Genomic DNA, 24,880 nt, shown 5'->3' on the forward strand with positions numbered 1-24,880 from the left:
GGCAAATCTTTTATGTAATTTTATTCTAATGGCTTTCAAGGCCTCCTTCCTCCATGAAGTTGTGCAAATATTTGCTTGGTTAAGCAAACAATGACAGTGTTTTAGTCTGACTAGAGTAGCTCTAACCTCATCTGTTGGCAACAAGATTGCTCTGTTCTTCTCAGTTTAACCTTTCCATTGCTTCAGCGAGTGTTTATCTTAAATTGTGAGGTTTTTTGTTGTTTTTTGGGGTTTTTTTTGGACCCCCTCCAGAGCAGGAAAGCACTGTCTGTTCTCATATCCAAGATTATCTCTTCCTTATCCTTCATGGATTAGATTGGCCACACATTACCTCACGTTTGGCTGGGGGTAGGACTGTTCTCCTCAAAGGTGCGTGAGAGGGAAATGAAGCCAGATACCTCAAAATGACACAGGGTAGGCTATTTCAGCTCCCCTGTGGACAAAGTGTGTACACAGAGATCCTTACTGCGCAGCAAGCGGCATGTGTTATTTTGGTCCCAAACTCACAGCCTGCAACAAGTGTTCAAAGGGAGAAACACTGTTGAAGACGTCTCTTACCATTTGAGGATTTTCTTAAATTTGAGAGTGGTCCTAAATTAGTTAGGATATTAAATATGGCACAAGAAACATAAATCATATAATCCATGTACCAGAAAAATGTGCCCTCATAGTTTGAAAGATACATGAGTAGAGCTAGGAGAAAACAAGCTTCTTTTCAATCCTCCCTTCCTCCCTTCCTTCCCTCCTTTCCTCCCTCCTTCCTTCCCTCCCTCCTTCCTTCCCTCCTTCCATTCCTCCCTCCCTTCCTTATTCTGCAGTTTGTGTTAAACTAGTAGCAACTATTTTGTGTCGGACCGCCCGGTTTAACCAATGCTGGCTGCTAGTTCATGGCTAGGGGAGCCACGGGGAGGGGAGAGGAACACCCGGGTTTTTCTGAGGCAGTGCAGTTGCATTGCGGGCAAGCAGATACTAATTGATTACTTATTAGTATTGACTACTAATTGACTGCTTATTAGTATTGACTAATTGACTACTTATTAGACAAAAATACAAATTTTTGCAGATTATTCCAGGACTTGTTTCATCATTCATGAAGCTTAACAGGTATGTGTGAATCACTCAAGGCACCCATACCTATCTCTGTAGCCATTTGCTATGGAAGGGAGATCCTATTGACATGTTTCAAAGCGAGGACTAAAGCTTTATTAGTTTCCAGGGAGGTTACTAATTGTTAACATGATACTAATAGAGCCCTTTTCAGCCTTCTTGCTGTCCAGTAACTTTTCCTTTCCTTATCACATGCCTGAGTCACAAACGTGGTCTGAATTCCATTTGGCTGTGCTCACACCCGTGGCGTTCTGCGCTCTGTGCGGCACTGAACTTTAGAGTGCATTAGAAATGAAGGATCCAAGTCCTATGCTTTCTTTTCTATTCTTTCTTTCTTATTTATTTATTTATTTATTTTTGCTTTCCCTGGGCATATGTGTGCACTTCCTGAAGATGGTAAATCTCAAAAAATGAACCTGGCATGTCCTGTATATAAAGTGCAAGGAGAAAATGACACTGGCGTTTGCAGCTGGAGATGGGTGTGCCTAAGCTGCGTTTGTGCTTAATCTCAGAGCAAACAGTTCGAACTTCCACACACACACAATTAAAACCATTTCATAGCCCTTTATATTTTCTTAAACATCCTGACTTTGCAGCTTATCTATTGTGCATTTCCCCATGTATATATTGAGCAATATTGAGCAGTTTTGCTATTCGCGAGTCTGTGTGTGTAGAAGGTCACTTAAAGGGATGGGATGCAAAGGAGACTTTAGTAAGGAAATCAGGCTGTGTTAGCAAACCACTTGGCCCCCAGTCCTGTAAGCAGGGCCTGCTGGATCTCGTGTTTTTCCTGAGCTGTTTGTGAACTGTGGGAGCAACGTCAAATGATAGAAAAAAAAACAATGAGAGAAAGAATGAACGAAGGAAAGGAAAAGAGAAAAGAGAAGAAAAAAGAAGAGAAAAGAAGAGAAGAGAAAAGAAAAGAAAAGAAAAGAAAAGAAAAGAAAAGAAAAGAAAAGAAAAGAAAAGAAAAGAAAAGAAAAGAAAAGAGAAAAGAAAAGAAAAGAGGCGGGGCCAGTCGCGGCGGGGCAGCGCCCTGCCCCGGGTGGGGCCGCCTCCCTCCCTCCCGCCCGCGCTCGCTCCCTCGCAGGCTCCGGCGGCAGCGGCGGCTCTGCGGCTCGGCGGACCCGGTGGACCCGGTGCGGTGAGGGGCGGCGCGGGGCCCGCGGCGCTGCTCTTGCTCCTGCTCCTCCTGCCGCTCCTGCTCACCGCCCCTCTCTTTGCAGACTCGGCCCGGCGCGGAGGAGCCCGACATGGCGAAGGTGAGGCGGCGGCAACGGCCGCTGACGGCCGCTAACGGCTGCTAACGGCCACGCGACTTGCTCCCCAGCTTTTCCCTCTTGCTTTTTTCGCCCCGCCGTTTTATTTTCGGCCTTTCTCAAACCGCCCTGTCCCAGGCATCGGGAGGCGCCGGGAGGAGGACGGCGATGGGGAGAACAGCTAGTCATGTGAGGCGCACGTCAGGCGTAACTTCTTTTTTTTTTCCTGCCACTTTCACTAATTTGTCCAAGTTTTCAGTGCCGTGTGTTTATACTGTGCTTGGGTGGAGGCGCTTTCCACTGGCGGAGAGAAGTACTATTTTCCCCTCCTCCTTTTCCGCTCGGGCCTGGGCTGCTCTGTCTCTGCCACCGAGGTGACGCGTCTCGGCGCTGCCAGGTCCCTCCTGCTTTGCTGGGTCTAATGCCTTTTTTTTTCCTTCTCCTTCCTCAAAATGTTGCATCTACCACACACTGTTTCACTCGATACATTCTCCTTTGCAAACCTTGTGTCCCTCTTGCTGCATCTGAGCGGGAATGAAGCCTTGGAGAACAAGTCAGGAGTTGAAAGCCATGACATTGTACAAGTGAGGCTGATTTCATAGAAGCAGTGAAACATTGTAGTGTTTTTTATTTTAATTTGAAATAATAGTTGAATACTTATTTGGATTATTTAATAGTAGTGATGTTTGAATATTGCTGAGAGCATTTACTCATAGTCTATCTGAATCTATTTTTTTTTTCTTAAAAAAAGAGGCTTTTCATTTTAAAGAAGGGGCATTTTGTTTTTAATAGCTAACTATTATATAGAATAGAGAGTTCTGCTACTCTCTGCTAGGCTTTTTGAGGGTTAGAAAAGAGACTTATTTTCTAACTCAGATTGGCTTCTTGAGATGTATCTCTGTATCTCACTGGAAAATAGAGAACCTTACATATGCCAGGGCAGGATATCAGGCCAGACTGAGCTGCCTGGGCAACCTTTTATTGCCATGATGTATGTAATATCACTTGTAGATCTGAAGATAGCTTCTGCTTTGTAAAAACATGGAAATTTCTGATCCACTTCCGATTTAGTGGATTCACGTGCCTCCACATGGGCACTGACTGGAATTCTTGATCTTTGTCATAGGAATCTTTCACGTTCCATAGCAAAAACCAGTTTACCTTGTGTTCATGTAGTAGGGTTCTCTATTGCCCGAGGTAATGCATGGGACTGTGAGTGGCTGACTGAGGTAGGTGGAGGTGGGCTGAAGTCATTGCAACTATGGGTCTTGTACCTGGTAGGTCTTGCCCTCCAATATCCTGCTTTCCCCCAGCTCCAGTGACACTTTCTGCCTGTATGTGGCTGTAAGAGAGTTAGTGGGATTCAGCCCCAAAAAATAAAAAGGTGAGGAGTAAGATCTACTCATGGCAGAGGTATAGCATGCTTTTGCGTGTGATGAGATTTTATTTTCTGTTCCTAATTGTGTTGCACCACAGAATGAAAATGCCTATCAGTCAATTGTGAAATATTGAGTATTAATTGACAGTAGCTATTCCTGCAGGTAGCTAAAAGTTCAGAGTTCACAAAAGCTGTACAGAACAACATGAGAACTGTTGTATACTGAAGTCCAATTAAGTCTAGATATATCACTGAAGAATAAGGCCTTGAAAAAAGGTGAGTTATTCCTGGAGTCTCTGGCACTGAAATAATTGCTCTTGCTCAAGAGTTTTTCTGCTCTGGAGGTGCTGAGGGATTTTGCGTGTTGCCACTGCCAGGAGAGAAAGATCCATTCATTTTGTGGGAAGCTCCTGTGAGCCATGAAGGTGCCCTGCAGACTGGACTCTCCATGTCTGTGTTTACCCGTGTTATTTGGAGGAAAACTGCCTCTTCTCATACGGCTTTATCTGTAGCGGTCTTTGTTAAGGCAGATGCATGTGTGTGACAAGCGCTTCCTACTAGGTGAACTGAGCTCCCTCTGAAATTCCACCCCGTGAGCTTTGCTAGTTCAGAAATCCCGGATCAAAGCAGCAAGAGTGCCTCCAGCGTGCAGGATGGCAGGCTTGCGTGCTGGGTACAGGGCTGCCTTGGTGTGCTGCTCTCGGCGAAGCGAGAGGGACCATTTCCTGCATCCCTTTGTAACAAAACAGCCGGGCTCTGACTGCTCCTTGCAGGGGCAGGTGTGGTTGCTGCGCCCGCAGCTCCCGTTCCTGTTGCGCCAACCTGCACCTGTGACTAGGAGTGCAGGAGTAGTATCACTAGCTTCAAGGTTGCTTTAGAGGATGATCAGAAGGATCCACGTTTTAGCAAGTGCTCAGTTGAGTCCTAAGTTTTTTCGTTTTTTTAATGTTATGGTATTGGTTTCTAAGTTGAGGTTGCTCGATCCTCTCTTTCTGGCTCTCTTCCCCGCTATCTTTGGTATACAGGGTGCAGTGACTCAGAGTTCAGCACAGAGGTTGAGTAATTTCATCTCCTCCTAGGAGGGTTGGGAGGTTGCGTTTTTTTGTTTTTTTTTTTTTTTTCTCTACAGGGCAGATGCAAATTAAGTCTGCTGACCAGAGCTTATTCATTCCCTTTAAGTCGGCAAAATGAAGCTTTACTAAATGTAGAAAGTTTTATTTTTTTTGTCAAACTGTTTCTAAAATAGTTTTGTACGCGCCCACTCTATGCCTGTATGCATCCATTTGCTATGTAGTTTATGTTCTCCTGGCTGCAAGAGGGCTCTACCTATCTTAAGAAACGCTGAGGGAATCATGCATTTATTCCAGCTCCTGGGCTCATCTTGGTGTTCGCAAAATAGCATTCCTTTTCTGCTGGTCAACCGGCCTGCTGGAAAACGTTCTCCATTTCCATTTCTCCCTGTGCCATTTCCCTGTGCTTTCTTGGTAACAGATGACTGATTTAAAAAAAAAAAAAAAAAAAAAAAGTGGTATCAGATCCCAGCTCCTCTGTAATAGATACTGGGTTTCTCAGTAGCGGAGAGAGGAGACCTGACTTTTCTTGGTACTGCAAGATGAAAAGGGGTAGTTTTTCACGTGTGTGCAATCTACCTGGTAAGGACTTGCCGTGAGTGGGTTCGGAGCAAATGCAGTTGTGAGAGAGTCTAGTTCAGTACAAATGTGGTGGTCCCTTGTTCCCCAATAAAGAGTGCTCTGTATTTACCAGGACTAAACATAGGATCTTGTGGGTGGGAAACTTTTTTTGTCTGCTTGGTAGGAAAAACAAAAAGGAACCTAGCTAAGTGGCTACTGTTGTTTATGCAGATAGGGCTGTTGCCAGGATATATGGCCATGTGACATCTAGTTATGAAGCAATGTCATCTAGTGGGAGAAGCTGTCGTAGCTTTGAGCTGCTGGTTAGAGGAAAAACTCAGCTGATGAGACAAATATTTCTGTCCTTCTACAAACATGTCTATAAAGTTCTGTGAGGCAGGAGAAGTAAAAAGAACAAGCAGAAAACATCAATTTTATGGAGGGACGTGAGTTTTAAAATTTAAATTCCTAGAATCATGATGGTTGGAAAAGACCTTCAAGATCGAGTCCAACTGTAAGCCCCTCACCACCCTGCCTGCTAAACCATGTCCCTAAGCGCCACATCTACACGTTCCTTGAACACTGCTGGGGATGGGGACTCCACCACTTCCCTGGGCAGCCTGCTCCAAGGCTCACCACGCTTTCCGCGTAGGAATCCTTCCTAATGTCCAGCCTGATCCGCCCCAGTCAACACTGCTTAGAAGGGAATCCCTGGAATGTAGCAGTGCCTCCTTATGTCAAGGAAGCTCTCTCAGGTCACAGCTACACCAGAAGAAATTCATGATTTGTTTTTTCTCAGTTAACAAAAGTAAGAAGCATGATGCAAAGTGCCTTTTAGTGGAACATTTAGTGTTAAACAAAGTTTTAACTTAGAGAATAGCCCTTGACTTCTATGAGATCTGTTGCCCAGAAGGTTGTTTCAGTAGGAAAATTGTGGGTTTTTTTTTCTGTAATATTAATTTTTACAAGACAAAATTAATTTTTACAATCAAGAGAAAAAAACACTGGGAAATTTCCTCTTTGAAATAATCTTTTACTGACTAGCAGAGTAATGAGGGTGAGGGGAGAAGGAAAATAGAGGCTTTTCAGTCTTTATTTTCTTTTTTATCATACTAAATTCTGTTTTGTAAATTTGATTCCCAAATCCTGGAGGTTTCTTCATGATAGCCTTTGGAATTAGCTAGGAAAAAATCAGTAACTACGTATTGCTGTGCTATATCTTGAAAAATTGCCCAGGAACTTGCTTGTAATGGGAAAAGCAGAACGCTAGGGGAATTGTCAAATCTCTCAAGTATGTTGGATGCTGGAAAGCATCTACTAGAAATAAACGTGTTGTTGCTCTTGAGCACCATCCTCCCGTGTGTTCCAAAGCTCGGGAGCTGAGGCAGGCCGAGCCTCTTGCTGCTGCGATGGGAACGCGCTGCTCGGGCCTGCCCGCTGCGTTCCCCGCGCGCCCTCCCGGCCGCCCCGGGCGGAGCTCCCCGCCCAGGGCAAGGCCGCCGCAGCGAGGCCAGATGGCGGCGCTGCCGGGGAAATAATCTGCCCTCGGCCCCAAGGGGCGTCTTGGCACCTCCCTCTGCGCTCCGTGACCTGGGTGGAAGAACGCTCTGGCCCTCCAGCTTGCCAGATCCTTACAGGAACGGCTACGGGAAATCTCCCCCGCCCATGCGCCCGCCAGCAGTTAGAATAACCTCCCTTTTCCCAAGCCCAGGCTCTTTCCCCTCTTGTCCATTGCTCAGCGTAAAATCTAAAATAGCAAACTACACATATGAGTGCAGCACAGTGGGTTCTTGAACTGGCATGGTTAAGTAAAGGCAAGTCTTTAAAGTGCTGAATGTCCTTTTGACTGGGCAAGAAACTCCCTGAAGAGTCATGTTCCATGGAAACCTAACAGAATTATTTCTGTGTTTGGATGTCTTGATCTTCTATCCTTATGTTTGAAAGGAAATTTATTTTTTGGCTGCAAACTACTATGTGGAAGGTTGCTGAATTGCATGTATAAGAAGGTTCTTATGCTAAAAATATCATGAAAAGTTGAAGCCCACTGTGAAGTTCAGTAGGTCTCATTTCCAGTATGACAGGATGCTGAATCACTTGAGTAAAAGGTGCTGGTGCCAAAAGATACATGATGAAAAACCAAGTTCAAGTGGGAAAAATTTAAGTATAACACAGGCTGAGAATCCAGTAAGTTTTTCTTGAGGAAAGGAAGTTTTTTTTTTTTTTTTTTTTTCCTCATTTCTAAGCATGTCTTGGGTCTTTGTGCAGTTTTTCCAGCATATATACTCTGTCCAATTATTTCTCCAAATGACTCAAATTGTATTTACTTAGCCACTTTCATGCATTCAGGCTTTAATATTGTAAGTACCAACCCTGCAAATGATCGTCATATAAATAGACCTAACTTAGCAGGTGCACTGCTGAATGAAACCATTCTAGTACCTTTGTAGCGACAACTATGTTTACATACCCACAGAGAGCTGTTTAGACAGGCACATGCAAGAAAAATATATTAATACCTTTTGGATTTTGGATTCAAATTCTAGTCTGAGGTGACTGAGAGGACTGGAAAGTGCTGGTATCTTCTATCTCATGGCTTTGCTCCTTCTCCCACCTCCTTTTTCTCTTTTTTCCCTAGTACACAAGAGGTACCGTGAAGGCCTTCTCTCCTTTTGATGCCAGAGCTGATGCAGAAGCCCTTCGTAAGGCCATGAAAGGAATGGGTAAGAATAATTTATGAAAAGGAAGAGGTTTTCACTCTTGACTTAGCTGCCTTTGGAAATGTCATGTCTGAACTCTCTATTTTTTTCTATACTAACAAGTAAGGATAGGGCGTGTGTCTACATGCTGTGGAATGATAACCTCAGAAATACAGAAGCCTCAGCATGTCCTAGCTCTGACTGTGCTCTTAGGAGTGTTTATTCTTGGGTTAGCACAGGGGAGAAAGAGAAGGTTGTTTGTACATTCCCAGTTGAAAAATGAATACTCCCCAGACTTGTCTACAGAAGAGGATTTACTGCACAGTAAGTTAAACTCTTAACTTTACCCGACAAAACAGTAGAGAATTATGACAATATAGCTAGATGCTCTGTGCTTGGAAAATGTGCGACAGCTGCCCCTAGCCTGGGAAGGGGTAAGTTGTGGCACAGTGACTGTTTTTGAGGGGCACATGTCAACTCACATGTGCTCCCTAAGCTCGCAGTGTAGCTTTCCTGTGTGAACGTGCAGGAACTGTCAAGAAAGGCTGCAAGAAAGCAGGGAGCAGGAAGTGCAATACACTTCTGCTCATCAACAAATTAAGTGGAGCTAGTAAGATGTTGTGCTGTGAGGACTACTTTGAAAATTATTATATGTAAAAGGAGAGTAGCTCCATACTTCCATACCCTGGGGTATTTAGTTGTGAACTGAGTTTTGCTGGAGGGGTTGGAGTACTTATTCTAAAATAAATCCCTTAGAGAGCCTGAAAGCAAAGCTCCTTTATAGAAACACAGGCTGTGAATAAATGTTGTACCTGTTGCGTTGGGTGCTGGAAGCAGTGTCTGGAAGAAGGCACTGACTGAGAACAACACATGGCTTTTCCAGCCACAGTTTTGCTGCAGCATGTTGCCAAACCTGGCAGCACAGCTTGAGGTGTTACATTTGTTGGTTGAATGCTTATGCTTTTTGTCAATGAATTGCTATTTCTAAAGCATCTTTTATTGCCATCTGAGTTTGTGCCAGCCTTGTTTGTTTTTAACGGTTTGCTTTCTTTCTTTCTTTCTGATTCAGGGACTGATGAAGAAACAATTCTGAAGATCCTTACGAGCAGAAACAACAGTCAACGCCAAGAAATTGCATCTGCCTTTAAAACCTTATTTGGCAGGGTGAGAAGAAAAATTACTTTAGAAGTGAGCTGAATATGACCTGTGATAGTTACTTAAAACTGTGAGGAGCATAAACCTATGAGTCCTTTGAAGAAAATGCAGCTGTCTTTCCTCCTCACCCCTAGTAATTCAGAATTGCTGGCTAGGTTAGAATATTCCATTGAGATTATCACAATGATGTGTTGTGATTTTCTTTTTCCATCTGTGATTCCAATAAGCATCTTAGGAGGTTTTGCACAAAGCAAATCTGTAGTTTCCTGTTACCATGCTTCTAATATTGACCCCATCCTCAGTATGGAAGGAATTATCAAATCTTTTGATGCAACAAATTTGGTTTGCAGGGTAATGCAATGGCAGGAAAAGGATTTTCTGGTACTTTGATTTCTGTCAGTTTTCCTAGCTATCTAATGTCATAGCAGAGAACAAAGGCAAGTATATGGTAGATAAAGGCAGAGGGTAGACTGAAGTAAGGAAGATTTGTTTCTCTCTTTCAGCATTGCTTATCTGGATAACCTTTGTTTCAATGGCAAGTGCAGCTAGCAAAAAGAGTTTAAAAGAGAGTTTTTTCTACATACCAACCCTCTGTCCCTATTAGCATTGGTTACCAAACAAACCCAAGTGGGTGGAATTGGTAACAGCCATGCCAGTTGTCTTTCCTTTTTGACAAATTCTTTTGACAAGTATTTGCTTATATGAGCTGTGAAGCAATTTTGTATATCTTTTTCTATTTTAAGCCTGTCATTCTACCTTGCTTAAGTTTTTTTTTTTTTTTTTTTTTTTTTGGTAAAGACTGCAGACCAAAATATATCTCAGGTTTACCAAATGCCCACATCATACATAAACCCTTATTTTTCCTCCTTATACTTTGGGCTAAATTTATTTGGTGCTGGTTAAAATGAAAAACAGCCCTGTTGCTTGCACTTTTTGATGCCTCTCCGGAGTGATCTAGTTTGTGAACATGTATGACATCCATCTGAAACATTTAATCCTTGTTCATTACAGTTCTGTGTTTGTTCTGCATTAGGATCTTGTAGATGACCTGAAATCAGAGCTTTCTGGCAAATTTGAAACCTTGATGGTGTCTTTGATGAGACCTACATACATTTTTGATGCTCACGCACTGAAGCATGCTATCAAGGTAAGAGGATAGGACCAAGGGATTGAGGTGAATACGTTCTTTGACATAACATTGGGTTTTGCTCTTGTTTTGTTTTCTATAAATAAAAACTTTCTGTTGGTAAGAGGAATGCTTGTAGAAATCTTCTGTCTTTATAATTAGAAATGTTATAAACACTTGCTGATCTGGTTAATGCTGTGGTTTTGTTCTTTATTATTTGCCCTAATAACTCCTTAGGAGTGTATTCGAAATCTCATCTGTATAGTGTTCTATGTGAAATTATTTCAAGGGCAAACAACAGTGTCACTGTATATTTTAATTAAAAATTCATAACATGGGACTTATTCCTTCTGAATTAGATATTACAAGTTGGGGGCATGTATGGTTATTAAATCCTTTTTGCTGCTAAAGTGCAGTGCTGAAGTTTAGAATGCACCAGATGTTTCACTATGAGCCATGCAAGCTTCATAGCTTTACAGCTGTATGCGTGGACTACAAGTTAGTTGAAGGCATTTCATTAAAGTATGGTGGGTTTTGGCTGTCTCTTGCTGACTATGATTTAAGCTAGAGAGTTTTTTATACTCGATGATGTACAATCCAACTTGATGTGAAGTTGTGGAAGTTCGTGTCCAAGAGCAAAATTATAAATGGGTTTTTATTTTGAGTGCATTCAAAACTGTCTCCAGTTATACAGTGGGAAGAATTGATAACCGTGTTAATGTTACCTTTCTAACATCTTTCTCTATCTGAATCTATTTGGTGCTTTTTTGAGGGAAGGACAGGTAAACAGACAATTTATGGCCTATATGTCTATTCACTCTTCATTGTGTATTCTTCCATATGTTCCTTCCTGCTTTTTCCTCTGTCCCATCTGTCTGATCTCATCAGTCTGTGGAAATTCAGGAAGTGGGTGTCCCAGAATTGTTTGCAGAACCTACTGACTGCTGTAGGGGACATTGAACTTGACATAGTGTCAGCTGGTGCTTGGTTGGGTGGCACTTATGTGTAAGATCCCAAGATGCTTGATGATGACCTGGTTAATATGTAGGCTTTAGTCCTCATGAACCCATGACCCAGCAAACTGTGTGGGACAACAGAAACTTTGAATCCGGGAATTTTCTGTAATGTTTCTGTGTGACGTAGGAAGGGGAGATAGCACCTGACAAAGAGGCTCTGTTGACTAAAAGGAAAAAGAAAATCGCCAGACTCCTTTTGTTGACTTAAGAGCTGAAGCCTCACAGGGAAGTGATGGAACAGACTGGTATAGGAGGGAAAATAAAGATAATGAAACAAGAGTGTTTTGATACTGTCACTTAAAATAATATTACACAAGATCGTAGAATTCCAGAGAACGCATCTGTGCACGAAAAGGTCTTGATAATAGCTGCGATTCAGCTAAGGTGGGTAGCAACAGTAAAGAACCAGATAACCAGATTTCAGCGTAAGGTAACAACCCAGCTAAAAGAACTTGAAGTCTGTGTGGAAAATGATAGCACAAGTTTCAACAAGTGCTGCTGCTTAGTCTCTGCGGTCCAGGTTTATAAGCTGCTTCTTGCTTGTGACTGTCTATAGGAATGCCCGTCATCGTGTTGTTATTCTACTAAAGGACTTATACTTGCCCCCCTCTAGGGAGCAGGGACCAACGAGAAAGTGCTGATTGAAATCCTTGCCTCCCGAACACCTGCAGAAGTGCGGAATATAAAGCAGGTTTATCTGCAAGGTAAAAGTTCACTTAAAAATAAACTTCTAGTTCTCCTTTCAATTCTTTCACTATAGTTTTGATGTTTATTTCAAATAAGGCTTATCTGTGAGCCAAGAGGTGTTTCCAACAGCTGGGATTTTGTTCTCTTGGGCTGGAAAACTTCATACTGTAAGAAGCTAGGGTTTGGATTGTAAACCACAGTCCTTCTTCTTTTGCAACTCTGACTTGGATGCAGAATTTGCTGTTTTGTGATATATAGTTAGAATTCCTTCAACTATGCTTTCCTTCCATTATGTTTCAGCTCTCTAATCAAAGGGAATTTTTAGTAATTATAACCTGGTACTACGTAAACGGAAGCTGTTTTTTGCTTCCTACTGAGCACTGTGGTCAAATACATTTGTACTCAAGCGGGTACAACTTTTGATTGGTTTGGGTGCTATGTTTCTAGATCTGAGCTGAAGCACAGAAATATCCACGGAAATATTAATGGGTTTTCCTTCTGTGATTTGTGGGAGTTGTTGTTGGTAGTGGTTTTGAAGCCGGTGTTTAATTCAATACATTTATTTTCTATCTCTCCAGCTTTCTGCCACACAAGAAGTTGTCACGTCTGAGTAAGATTCAAGACAAGGCTTAGGGTCCGCAAGAGCAAAGCTTGCCAATAGTATTAGGTTATTAGGTTTTGCAAGCAAAATGAAACTTTTCTGGGCTCCTGCTCACTGGGTTGCTGTATTTCAGTATAACAGCAGTTCTTTGTGCCCTTTAGTTCTTTTAGGAGTTGAGCCTGTTTGTGGCACACCCTGTATTTTATAATATTTTGAGTAATCAGCTCCTGATATGAGCTTTGGGATAGTATGTTTGGGTTATTAAAGCTATTTCTGATGAATGATTCTGACAAATGATTCTGATAAATGATAAAGGTGATGAGTAGGTTTGCTGTTTTGCAGAATATGAGGCCAACTTGGAGGATAAGATCACAGGAGAAACATCTGGCCATTTTCAGAGACTGCTTGTGGTCCTGCTGCAGGTCAGTATCTATAAACGTGTGTAGGGGAGACACTGAAATGCTGGGCTGCAGCACACTGCCCCTGCTGTGGTGTGCAGCTGATGAACTGAAATCATACGTACTCCTGCTCACTACTACATTTCTACATTTCTTTCGTGTTTGATGCTTCTCACTTGTTATCTTGGGATTCTGGACAGACTTGGTGACAGGCAGGATTGGTTCTGAAACTGAGTAATTTCCACTAAGGTGACAGGGCCAGTCTGGAGCTCTGTTACAAACCATTTCCACAGCCCTTGCCTGAGAAAATTTTGTGATGCTCCTGGGTGAGCAGGGGTCCTGATTCTGTTGAAAGTATTGGGAGAACAAAGCATTTATTTCATTATGCTGTATGCAAGCTGGAGGGAAAAATAAGATTTGTTTTGGAGAAGCTGCAGTTTGGATGGACTTCTCACAGACACTCTTACAGGCTAAACATATCAGACTAGTTGCTTTTTGATTCGACTATCACTGTAATGACTTTACAAATTTTCCTTAGGCAAATAGAGATCCTGATGGCCGTGTTGATGAGGCTCTTGTTGAGCAGGATGCTCAGGTGGGTGATTTTATATATATATATATATATATATATATATATATATATTCCTTCTAGATGTCATTTCTACCCATTGTTTTGCAAAAAGAGCATACAGATGGAACTCAAAATATGAGAGAAGTTCTTGAGGTTCTCTTTTTTTAAAAAAAAATATTGCTACATTTTTATACATTCTGGACAAACATAGTGGTCAAAACTGAAATTGGCATCAACATTTTGTGAACATTCGGATTTCAGTGCAAACTATGTCCTGTTTTGCTTATTGCTTCATGAGGTGCCTAAAAGGTACAGTGGCGAAGTCAACAGAAGAGAGAGCTATGGATGCTGAGAAAAGATACTCGAAGACCTGCTGCTGGAAAACTCAGGGATGTTAGGAGTTCATTCCTTACTGATCTCTAAACCTGTGTTCCACACAGGGAAGGGAATTCCAGCAGTAAGCTGGTAGCCTCGATGTGGTATTTTGTTAGGTTATATTAGCTTTGTTCTTAGTTGTAGTAATGGTCACTATTTCAGCAATTTGGTTATGGTGCTTGTTTAATGAATGTTTCCTCTCAGATCTTTTGGATACCTTTGAGCTAGACATTGTTGCTTGCAGATTGTTAACTGAGATGAAATATACAAATTGCTCAAAAAAGGTGAGACAGAGGGAAAAGCAGAATGCCAGATCAACCACATAGCTGTTTACATTGAAGAAGGACTTGCCTGAGAAGAGTGAATGTGCTCTGAAATAGTTGAAATTTGTTATCAGTCTAGTTTCCTATGGCTAAGAAATGAAAAGTCTGAAATCCTTTTTCTGAGAGCATATAAATCCATCTGACTTTTCTCTTTGGAAAACTCCCTCCGTGGCGAGCACAGCATGGTTCTCCCTTTGCTGTGAGTCATCAAGTAATGTAGTTCTGCCTGCCTGATTTGCCAAAAAAAAAAAAAAAAAAAAAAACCATAATTAAAAAGGAAGGTGCCGTGTTTTTACTTTCTGCTTTATCCTCCTGTATTATCATGGTTCCAGAAGGCTCTACACTTATGGAAGAGACTTTGGGCATAGTAAATTTTAGAGCCTGAGGCACTATTATTAATCTAAATTTCAGAACATATGCATTTCACAACCAATTTCAGAATATATCAATTATTCCTTTCTGAAGTCATAACCATGGCTTGTATAGTAAATGTAATATTCTTTGAGTGAGACAAATGGAGCTTTTTCAGTAGGATGCATGGACACATAAGCAATACTGTTGTTTTAGTCTCTTTAATTTCCAACAGGTCTTGTTTAGAGCTGGGGAGCTGAAATGGGGAACCGATGAAGAAAAGTTCATCACCATCTTGGGAACCCGAAGCATTTCCCATTTAAGGAGGGGTAGGTAAACATGGTTCAAGTATGGTTCAAATACAGCCTACAGTCTACCCAGCTGGTGGTAGAAGCAGTAAAAAAGCTGTTTCTGCTACTGCATTTGTCAAGCCCAGCAATCTTTATTAATCTCTCCCCTCTTCCTAATATATTAAATTTTGTTTCCTAAAATTTATTTCCCCATAGCAAGAGCAGTACCCATCTGCTGCTTGAAGGAGTGGTAGTGTGATAGATCTAAAGGACAGCCAGAATGCAATTTTTGGATGCTTGTTTATTAATTTTTTCCCCTTTCAAAAGAGACAACATGGCAAGTGATGCTGAGAGTCTGTTATGAATCACCAGCTTCTGATGGACATCCAGTCCTGAAAAGATCAACCCTTTTATAGGTGCATATTTTGTTAGGTGCCCCCCCCCAAACTTGTCCTATAAGACTTGAACTTGCAAAGTAAATTTGGTTTCTGATTTTTGTTGTTTGGTTTTTGCATTAAGGTAATCCTGAAGCTTGCTTTGATCATGCTTTCAGTATTTGTGTAGCACTGCAGAAATGCAAGATTTCTCAGAGTTGTTAACAGTAGAAAACCCAAGTCTTATGGATACTCCTGAACACAGAAGTTCACTGCCCGTAGGCCAGTTTGTTTGCACAGAGTTAATCAGATGCAGTAGCCCAGTGTGGGGAGGAGCTTTGGGTGCAAGTGAGGTGGCTGCTGCCATTCGTGTCAACATCATTCCTGTTTTCCATAAACTGCTAGTACCAACTGGAATTCAAGCCAATGATCTCTGCTTTCTGGAAAAAAATGCTTGTCATTTCCTGTAACTTCCCCTTCTCACTCCTTCTCACAGTCTCTCATTGAATATGTTGTAGAGTAGCAACCTGGTAGGAAATAGGCATTTAAAATAGGACAGAGGGACGTGTGAGTGGGAAATAGCATTTGAACAGTGGCTAAGGTGGTACAGATGGAATTAATCTGCACTCCAGCACATGCTGGCAGGAATACCAGCTATACATGTGACTGTTTGTGCACTTTCTTGTTTTCCAGTGTTTGACAAGTACATGACTATTTCTGGCTTTCAAATTGAAGAAACCATTGACCGTGAAACCTCTGGTGATTTGGAGAAGCTGCTTCTGGCAGTTGGTAATTAACAGTCTTACCAGATCTAAGACTGCCCACCTTTCATTTACTCCCCAGGCCCCTTAAGCTGCAGCTGTATGGGAAGTGGCTTGAAGACATGCTTCCTTTCCAAGTCATATTTTTTGTATTTAGAAAATAGGTCTTTACTCTTTTTTTAATAGGAACATAGGGGAGGAGGTAAATTCCATGCTTTTCAGTCATTGCACCTGCACTAGGAAGTGAGATGAAATTCTACCTTTGTTTGTATTCCTGGCAGCTCACTCAGTAGGCTTGCAATCAGTGGGAGAACTTGGCTAGAAAGGTTTCTTTCCTATTAGATGTACGTGATGCTTTTAAAAGCCCAGAACCCAAAAAGTGCAGCAAAGGGGCTAGCTGTAAACTTAACTGTTCAAACTGGAGGCATGGTCCAGAAAAGTACACAGCTGTCTAGTTTTGCCAGAAAAATATTGTCCTGCCTTGGATAGCAGTCATTAACTTATGTTTTGTCTCTTTAGTGAAATGTGTCCGAAGCATTCCTGCTTATTTTGCTGAGACCCTGTATTATTCCATGAAGGTAAAAATACGGTTTCTGTACATCACTTTTCATCTCCTCCAGCTACAGTTCCTTTCCCTTTCACCTGCTGATCATTCCTTTCCTTTTACTGCAAATAGCAGCAGGATGCAGTATTGTAAAGCTTATGCAAAAGGCTTAGGGGACTGTCCGTCTGGTGGGCTGCAAAGAATTCATAAGCTTTATTTCAAGTTTGTCAGACCTGAAATGTTTCATGGGAAATATTGATTTGATCAGCTCTTTTTTGGGGGCTTGATCTTGTGATGCTGGAAATTTTCTGGCTAGATCCATACAGCACACGTGGCTTTAAAAAAAAAAAAAAAAAAAAAAAAAAAAAACCTACAGTATAGAGTATGTTTATGTGTTCATATGAAGTAAGGATGATTTATAGTTAAAGATTCTATAGGGGGACATCATGGGAAGCCTGTCAGCTACACAACTGTTTCTTCGGTGGCTTTGCCTTCTTTTGGGTGGGAAGAAATAAGAATGCAAACTGTATTTGTAACTCACAATGGCTAATGTTAATTCAAATCCTAGGAAAGATAGTCTTCTGTTTTCATGCAAGTTCTCAGATTCCCTGAAGACTTCCCCTTCCACCCCTTGTGAAAAGCACTGAAATATTTGCCACCAGATGGCTGTGTTGATGAGGTGTCAGCATGAGAATTAATGGAAAGAGGTGAAATTACAGCTTAATTTTTTAAAAGCTGCTCTACTGCTTTATAGACATCGAAGTAAAATAAGGTTCAGATTGAAAGTATAAAATACTATATCAGTAGGCTGAGCTGTATGAGGAGCAATTGCTTTTTTTTTTTTTAAGAATACAATAGAAAACCTTTCTCCAAGGGTTTAGGCATCTGGTAGGTGTATATTGTGATGGGTCTACCTTCTCTTAGTCTATTGGTGAAATCCATTTTTTTTCTACTAATAATCATTAAGAACTTTGCATAAAGAAAGCTTTTAAAACTTCAGTTGAACTAGCATTTTATGTCAAATTCTACTCAGAAACCATTATCTTCTTGGCATATTTTGAGGGCAGCTTTCGGGCTTTTTTTTTTTTTTTTTTTCCGATGTCATCTGAGAATATTACACCCATTCTAAGAACTGAGTAACCCTGGTATTTAGGGAGGGCTCTGCTAATTGAGCAGCATTAGCAGGACAACATGCAAAAACTTCCATTGCTTCAGCTTGCCTGGAGTCTGACTTATGTGAGCAGGAGGGATCAGGACATTCACTGCTTCCCAGCACAAAAAATGGAACTTCTCGTCAGAGAAGAATTGAGCAAGCTTGTGTGGCTGGAAAAGACTTTCTATGAAGCTCACCTTTATAATACACAGATGGATAATTTGTGGTTTGGTTTGCTCAGCCTGTGTGTGGCTGTACAATGTTACGTGCTTTCCTCTAGCCACTGTTAGGGCTTATATGTTCCCTTCCAGAAGCCACTGGCGTTTTTGAGAGGGTGATTTACATGTGCCAGTGATGGTGATGATGAGATCCACTACAGTGTAATCTTGGAACTAGATTATTTAGGATTTATCTGGGTATTCACAGTTGAAGCCTGTGAAGATGAAACAAATGAAATAAGGGGTGTGATAATCATAGGAGTTCAGGGCTTAGAGCACTTCACATGGGCAGCCCTGCATTCTCCATATTGTGGTGTGAATGTTCTAGGAGACCATCTAAAGTGTTCTCTGTTTTGGAGTAGAAATGACGTCCAGGGATGTTTTGAGGTGTCATTTGCTTTCTTCTTGCACCCTGGTTGTATTTACTGTTTCATTACAGAACCTGTTCAGAACAAATTCACATATCGTAATGTATTATTTGACCTTTTCTCTTTAGGGAGCTGGCACTGATGATGAGACCCTGATCAGAGTCATGGTTTCAAGAAGCGAAATTGATCTGCTGGATATTAGACAAGAACTCAGAAAGAATTTTGCAAAATCATTGCATCAGATGATTCAGGTAAGATTGCTGCTCTGCTCTCAGAGTACGTAGAGGTACCTGGGATATGTTTTCCACTATTTTTTGAAAAAATGTTTGTGCAGGGGTGAGTGGGGGAGCAGATGTGTTGATAGCAGGTCAACACAGTGTACTCAGAGCAGTATTGGCTCTGCTGCAGTAGCAGTGTCATTGAAGTGGGACACATTTACTATGAAAAGCTGAAGTTTTCTTTCCAGTGTTCCCTAGGAGAGCAAGTGTAGTCATATGAAATCATTATTACTCATGCTTTTCCATTTTTAGCTTCTTTATTTCTTTTTCTTCTTGCCTAAGTTCCTTCTAATTTTCAGTGCTTTGGAGAGGGGCAGAGGAAATAGCTTTGGGTTTGGGAGTTTATATTATCTTGAGGCTGTAGTTCCAACCTCAGACTGTTATGTGGAACTTTTTGTGCCATCTCAAAGGGGAAAAAAAACATCACTGCAGAATCATTATCTGAATCATAATCTCCTCTGAGTGGATGGGAAGGAGCAGGAAGGAAAAGATCCAGCAGGAAATCCAGAGCCAGCTGTTACGGATTGTTACATATTTGCTGAAAAGTTGAAACAAATACTTTTTCCCTAAGATTTTTTTTCAGGGATTTTTTTTTTCTTTTTTTTGTGAGATTTGCAGCACTGCTTTTATTTCTTACTTGTTGCTCTCTCTGCTGCCTTGCTTTTAGCACTGTGGGACGTGGAGAGCAGCCCACGGCAGTTTGTGGCAGAGAGTTCCATTAAGCCCAGGGAGCGGGGAGGGGGCCTTATTGAGGGATAGAGCCTGCACTTGGGACGTGTAAATCTGTCGCTTTTAGTTCTGCTTTGGGCTTCTCTGGTCTCTCTCACTTGCAGATTAATTCTTTCTAATATGCATCTCATGGCAGAGCAGTTCTAGGAAAGTGAGTTTTAAGCTTTCGGTGTTGCTGAAGGTCTGTCTGTGTAAACAGAACTCCTAATGTAAGAGGCAGAGAATTTCCTTGCGTCATTCCTGAGCGGAGAGTCATGCGAGTGGATTTCCTGTGGGCGGGCCTTGTGTGTGATCTGTCCGAGTCCTCCCTGGCTGCTGCTTTCCTTTGCATTTCTGTGGTTATGACTCACGGTGATTGGTCTGTTATATTAACAGAAAGATACATCTGGGGACTACAGGAAAGCGCTGCTGCTCCTCTGTGGTGGAGATGATGAGTGATGCTGGCAGTGGCACCAAGCATTGGTTGTGCTCTAGCTTCGCAGGCCTTCACTTAGCATGTCCAGCTAAGGTTTTATATGTTAATGCTTTATGGCTCTTTGAATTTATACTCGTATTGCACTTATTCAAAACAAGCTCATTGTTATCCAAGTGATAGCCAGTCCCCTCTCCTCCTGACATCCCAACTTCCAGGAATTTCAAGTGCCTTCTGTGAGTATGCAGGCGTTCTCTTCATAGAAGATGGGTACTGAGCACAGAACTCAGTTCTTCCCAAGTGTTTTGCTGGCATAGGAAACAAGTAATCATGCATTTCACTAATAATTTAAAAATGTTTTGCATTTATTCCATACATTTCCACTGAATGTTAAGCTAGCTCTAACATTGCAAATGAAGAAAAGATATCCTTTGTATGTAACATTTGAATTAATTTGCGAAACATAATACAAGCAGTTATTGGAAATCTGAAGGACCAATAAATTTTTTTGCTCTCAGCACAATTGTGTGTGGTTTTTAATGGGCCAAGACCTGTTTTCCCTCCCCGGGTCATATAATTCCATCACTTAAAATGGTTGGTATGTTTTTCCTACCTCTTTGTAGATTTATAAATATATAGGATATTTTCCAGCAGCATATCATAATCTCTTGTGAGGTAGCAGGAAAGCTATTGGTGTGCTGCATGTGACTGTTCAAAATAGTTGGAATAGCAAATTACTGGTGTCTAGGGCATTGAATTCCTGCTTCGTGCCACTTGCTTGTTTTCCTTTTTGTTTTTTTCTAGATTTTCTATTTATTTATCTCTGTCCCACTAAGCTGGGGGGAGGAGGGCAGGAAAGCTGTTAGCCCATCGCCGAAGCAGAGCAGCTGGGAGGCCCTTGTAGGGCCAGCTGAGGATTTCCGCGATAGGTGAAGAAGAGATGAGTGGTTCAGGGGTTTTGGGAGCAGGCAGGTGATTGCAGAAGCACCCTCTCACCAGGTCTGCAGGCAGCACGTGTTCCCAACTTGTTTCGTGCATTCAGAGGCCTAAATACTGCAGCTGAGTTTAGCTTGTTGGTTAGTCACACATTGCAGCTATAGAAACTGCACATTTTTTAGTAGTCCTGTTGAAATTCATTGTTCACATCTTACAAACAGTAAGAATTGCTGTAGGAAGGCAGCAAACCTCCCTCCTTCAAAAGCAAACAAAGCACAAAAACTTTTCTGGTTGCTATTTGAGGATCTCTTGCTGAGCAGGATAAAAGACAGGACTGGGAAGAGGCTCTTCTAGTGTCCCGGCGCGCGGGGCGGGAGCCCCTTGGCGCGGAGCCGTGCGGGCGGCGCTCCTGCACCCGGGAGCTCGGCAGCCCCGGCGCCCCTCACACTGCTGCTTCCCTGTCCTGCTCGCGCCTCCAGCCTGCGTCCTCGGCACACACCGGTGCTGGGAGCCTTGCTCTTTAAGAGGTCCACTGAGTTTTCCCAAGATACCACCCTGTTCCCATGCTTTTCATCATGCTTCCCTGTTCCTACGTTTTCCTTTTCTCCTTCCCTCTTTCTGGTCAGTGTCTTTCATTCCCCAGGGATGGATGCCTTACACTCCCTTTTCCACCATCCTCACCAAGCCTGTCCCTCTCTTGATTCTGGAGGTGTGAAGCACAACAACAACGACCCAGCAGACCATCGTCTGTATTACAAGGGTGGTGGCACTTAGGCAGATGTGTAATTCTCGCCTAAGCAGCTACAATTTTACTAGCGTTATAGAACCAGCTGTTTGGACATTGGCTCTTAACCTTCCATCCATCTTTACCCAAGCTGTATTTTAAAACTGAGTGCAGTGTTGCAGTTTCCTTACTAGTGACAAAACGCACTAATTCTAGTCTCCCTATAAGTTTTTATTCAAAGCTATACTGAGCTGAAGAGCTTGCTTAATATGACTAACTGTCAATTTTCTAACTGTCATTTCCTGTCTGGATACAGCAGAAAATCATGACACTGAAGGAGCTTCGTTTATAACAGACTTCTACCGGTGGTGCTTGTCTCAGAAAGAACTGATGAGAAAGAGGTAATTCTACCCATGTCCTTTAATCCAGGGTTTGCTCCTCTCTGGAGCAATGTCAAAAACTGATGGACATTGAAGATCTGATACCAAGAGAAACAGGTTTGGCTTTTTGTTTTTCTTGTTAACACTATCCAGACTGGCCACAACTCTGAGTGCAGGACACTGCTCTTGCCTAGGATCTGTCAGGATCTAGCCTGCAATAACCACACCAGCATATGAATAAACAGCCTAAATTCTCCTTGAAACCTCTACAGCAGAATTTATTTTTGGCCAGGCACACATCAAAAGGTGTAACCGTGCCTCTCCAATTGCATTCCCTTCTTTCCCTACAAGCTGCTTGCTCAAGGATCCATTTACTTTACTTTTGAAGGTCTCACAGCTGAAGAGATTCTTTCTTGAACCTCCCTTTTCAAGTTTGTCAGCTCTGCTGCCTTAGCAACAGCAAAGAAAATGCCAAATAATTAACAGCATAGAGCTTTCAAAGCTCCTTGAGAGAAGGGACTCATTTTTAAAATGGGAACATTAAACTGGTAGATGTGAGACTTGTAGTGTTAGATGAATAAAGTTTAGGTAGGCAGGAATGTAGTCTTTCAGCATTAGTTGGTTTTGTTTAGGAATTTGTCATAGCGATCATTGCTGATAACTCCTAAAATTATTGCTGCAGCAGAATGGTTTAATACAATCAAAACTATATTTAATTATATCAATATGTACTTTTTAAAAAATGTGATACCTACTAATTTGAACATATAGTCCATATTTTTAATCTGTAATACAATTGATGTCATTTCTAAGCAATTATTATTACAGAGCCTGAAATCTCCCAGCTAGACTGGAGTTACTACCAGCAGTTGTCCTCCAGTTGAGGTGTTTTGCTCCCTAAAAATACTTTTTTTTTTACACAGAACCACTAGGGCAATGGGTTTTGCCGGATGATGTGATCAAGACAGATCTCTTTCCCTGCTGAGGTTCTGCAGAGTGCAACTCCTTGCATATCTTGTGGTTGGTGTTTTGAAGGTGATGGCTTTCCCACTGCCAGGGACCTTTCCAAAGTGCAGGATCTGTTAAAATTTCCTAGAGTCTCAGTGGATAATAAGTGCCTGGGAGGAAACAAGCGGAAGGGATTTTTTGCCTGGCATGGGCTCCCACTGGAGGAAGATGCATATCCTTATGTTCTTTTCCTTAAATTTCTGAGAATCTCGGCTGTGCTGGTTGCACACTTTTGCAGATACGGTACATGCACCATCTGGCTTGTGGTCCTGTGGATTTAAGCACTTAAGAACATTGGAAGAGTTGGATCTAATTTAGACTGTAGAACACCTGGTTCTGGAGTCCCACATGGGAAGATGTAGAGTCAGGTTGGAACATGCATTAGAGGAGCGGGACAGAAACAGTCTGAGCTTTGGTCAGAGCTGTGCAGAGGCTATGAGGGCTCCAAGGCTGAATGCAGCTGTAATAGACTGGCAAGCAGTCTCAGAGAGAAGCTGTCTGGGCTGTAAACTGTTACATTTACACCTTTCAAAATGGGTTGTGGCCTCTCCTGTCAGAGCTGTAAGGTCTGCATTAGAGGCTACATTCCTGGAAGTACATTTTTGGCTGGCAGTCAGAGTAGCGAAGGCAGAGACAAACTCAAAAATAAGTGACTTGCTAACTTGATGTTTCCAAGTGCTTATCATGGCATTCTTTTATTCCTTGCTCCTCTGAAAACAGCAAAGTCAAAAAACAAAATAAACAAACAACAACCTCCTTCTCCACAGCTTCAAAATTGGCCCCTGCCTTTTAAAGGACTCTTCTTCAGCTGGAACTTCCTGGGAGGCCGTGCGGATTGGTGTCCGAAAGGAAGGTCCCTCACAATCCTGGAGGTGCTCAGTGTGGCAGTGGGCTGAGCCATGTCTAGCAGTGGATTGTCTCTGGTGAGATTCTGAGGGCTTTGGTTTGGCTTTGCCTTGGCTCAGATCGGAGAGGATGTGTTACATTTCCCTGAAGTCATTGACTCGGTGACATTTCGTTCCTTCTCTGCTGTTTCTTTGCTTTGAGGAGAGGTGTGATCACTTTTTTTTGTCTGAAAAAAAAAAACACAAATCATGCCATTCTCCTGTGATAACTGTGCCAAAACAAACTTACGGTACACCCTGACTTCTTAATTCTAGATTTGTAAGGGCAGCAAAAAAAAACATGGAATTTATCCGTATCTGTGGAACATGACCAGAGTGTATGGACATTTGTAATACAAGATGGTAGTTTCTATTACCTTTTCTCTCCTCTATCTTTTTGCATTTTAAAATCAATTTGGTGCTCAGCACTCACAGCATACTGTTTAGTTGAACAGATGATTAAATCTTAATTGGACTCAGTGCACGTTCTACCATTTACAGTTATCCTGGACCAGTTTGCACCATTAGAAATTCTTTTGATAAGTTGCAGACCCAGAATTTAGAGATGTGGTAAACTCAGCAATGCAGAAAATTGCTCAACTTTTCACTGGCCACATTGCCAAGATTTTCAGCTATGGAGTTTGGAGAGTAAGAACAGGGTAGTCTGTGTTTTTTAAAAGCTTAAGATACTGCTAAGGTCCAGTGCCATCCCTGGCGGGACCTGCTACTTCTTACGCTGAGCTGTTCTAGGCTGTTCTGGTTTTGTTTCCATAAACCTGCTGCCAGTCCTGGAGCAAGCAGTGTAATAAACTGTTAGGGTGAGAGAGCCATGATTAGGGTTTGGAAACTGTGTCAAGCTGCAAATATTAAGAGCTATAAGGTGAGCAAGTTTCATCAAATGGGCTGATGGAAACAAGCCAAGACCTTATCACACTTTGAGAGCCTTTTTTGATTGCCACTCATTCTCTGATCCACAGATAATGAAAACCTTGCAGAACACACTAATAATTGGCCTGAAAAAAAATGCTTTCACTATCAGGCTGAGCGATCTTTTTTTACTCATCTTTTTTCTAGCAAGAATAACATCGTTAGAGAGTATATGTTACAGAAACTCGGTAAGAACAGAGAGAAATAACATCTATTTTGA

At 41.9% G+C, this 24,880-nt stretch overlaps 1 protein-coding gene across 1 annotated transcript; it reads left to right on the plus strand.

The window, feature by feature from the left end:
* The first annotated feature begins 2,321 nt into the window (after positions 1 to 2,321).
* On the plus strand, positions 2,322 to 20,184 carry LOC104580448 (annexin A5). Its single transcript, XM_088538306.1, has 12 exons — positions 2,322 to 2,369; positions 8,011 to 8,095; positions 9,141 to 9,235; positions 10,260 to 10,373; positions 11,982 to 12,072; positions 12,999 to 13,078; positions 13,593 to 13,649; positions 14,910 to 15,003; positions 16,032 to 16,127; positions 16,619 to 16,677; positions 18,511 to 18,633; positions 19,765 to 20,184. Exons 1-12 carry the CDS (start codon positions 2,361 to 2,363, stop codon positions 19,825 to 19,827), a joined length of 966 nt encoding a protein of 321 aa, XP_088394432.1. The 5' UTR covers positions 2,322 to 2,360; the 3' UTR covers positions 19,828 to 20,184.
* Positions 20,185 to 24,880: the final 4,696 nt, after the last annotated feature.

Source organism: Tinamus guttatus, unplaced genomic scaffold (assembly GCF_059628265.1).
Source record: "Tinamus guttatus ecotype Peru unplaced genomic scaffold, ASM5962826v1 Tinamus_guttatus_pri_ptg000995l, whole genome shotgun sequence".
Lineage (NCBI taxonomy): Eukaryota > Metazoa > Chordata > Aves > Tinamiformes > Tinamidae > Tinamus > Tinamus guttatus.

Excerpts from the sequence above, each read along its gene's own strand:
- LOC104580448 (XM_088538306.1), top strand. Across the intron at positions 10,374-11,981 it reads CACTGAAGCATGCTATCAAG|GGAGCAGGGACCAACGAGAA; the intron begins GTAAGAGGATAG and ends GCCCCCCTCTAG. Across the intron at positions 13,650-14,909 it reads TTGTTGAGCAGGATGCTCAG|GTCTTGTTTAGAGCTGGGGA; the intron begins GTGGGTGATTTT and ends AATTTCCAACAG.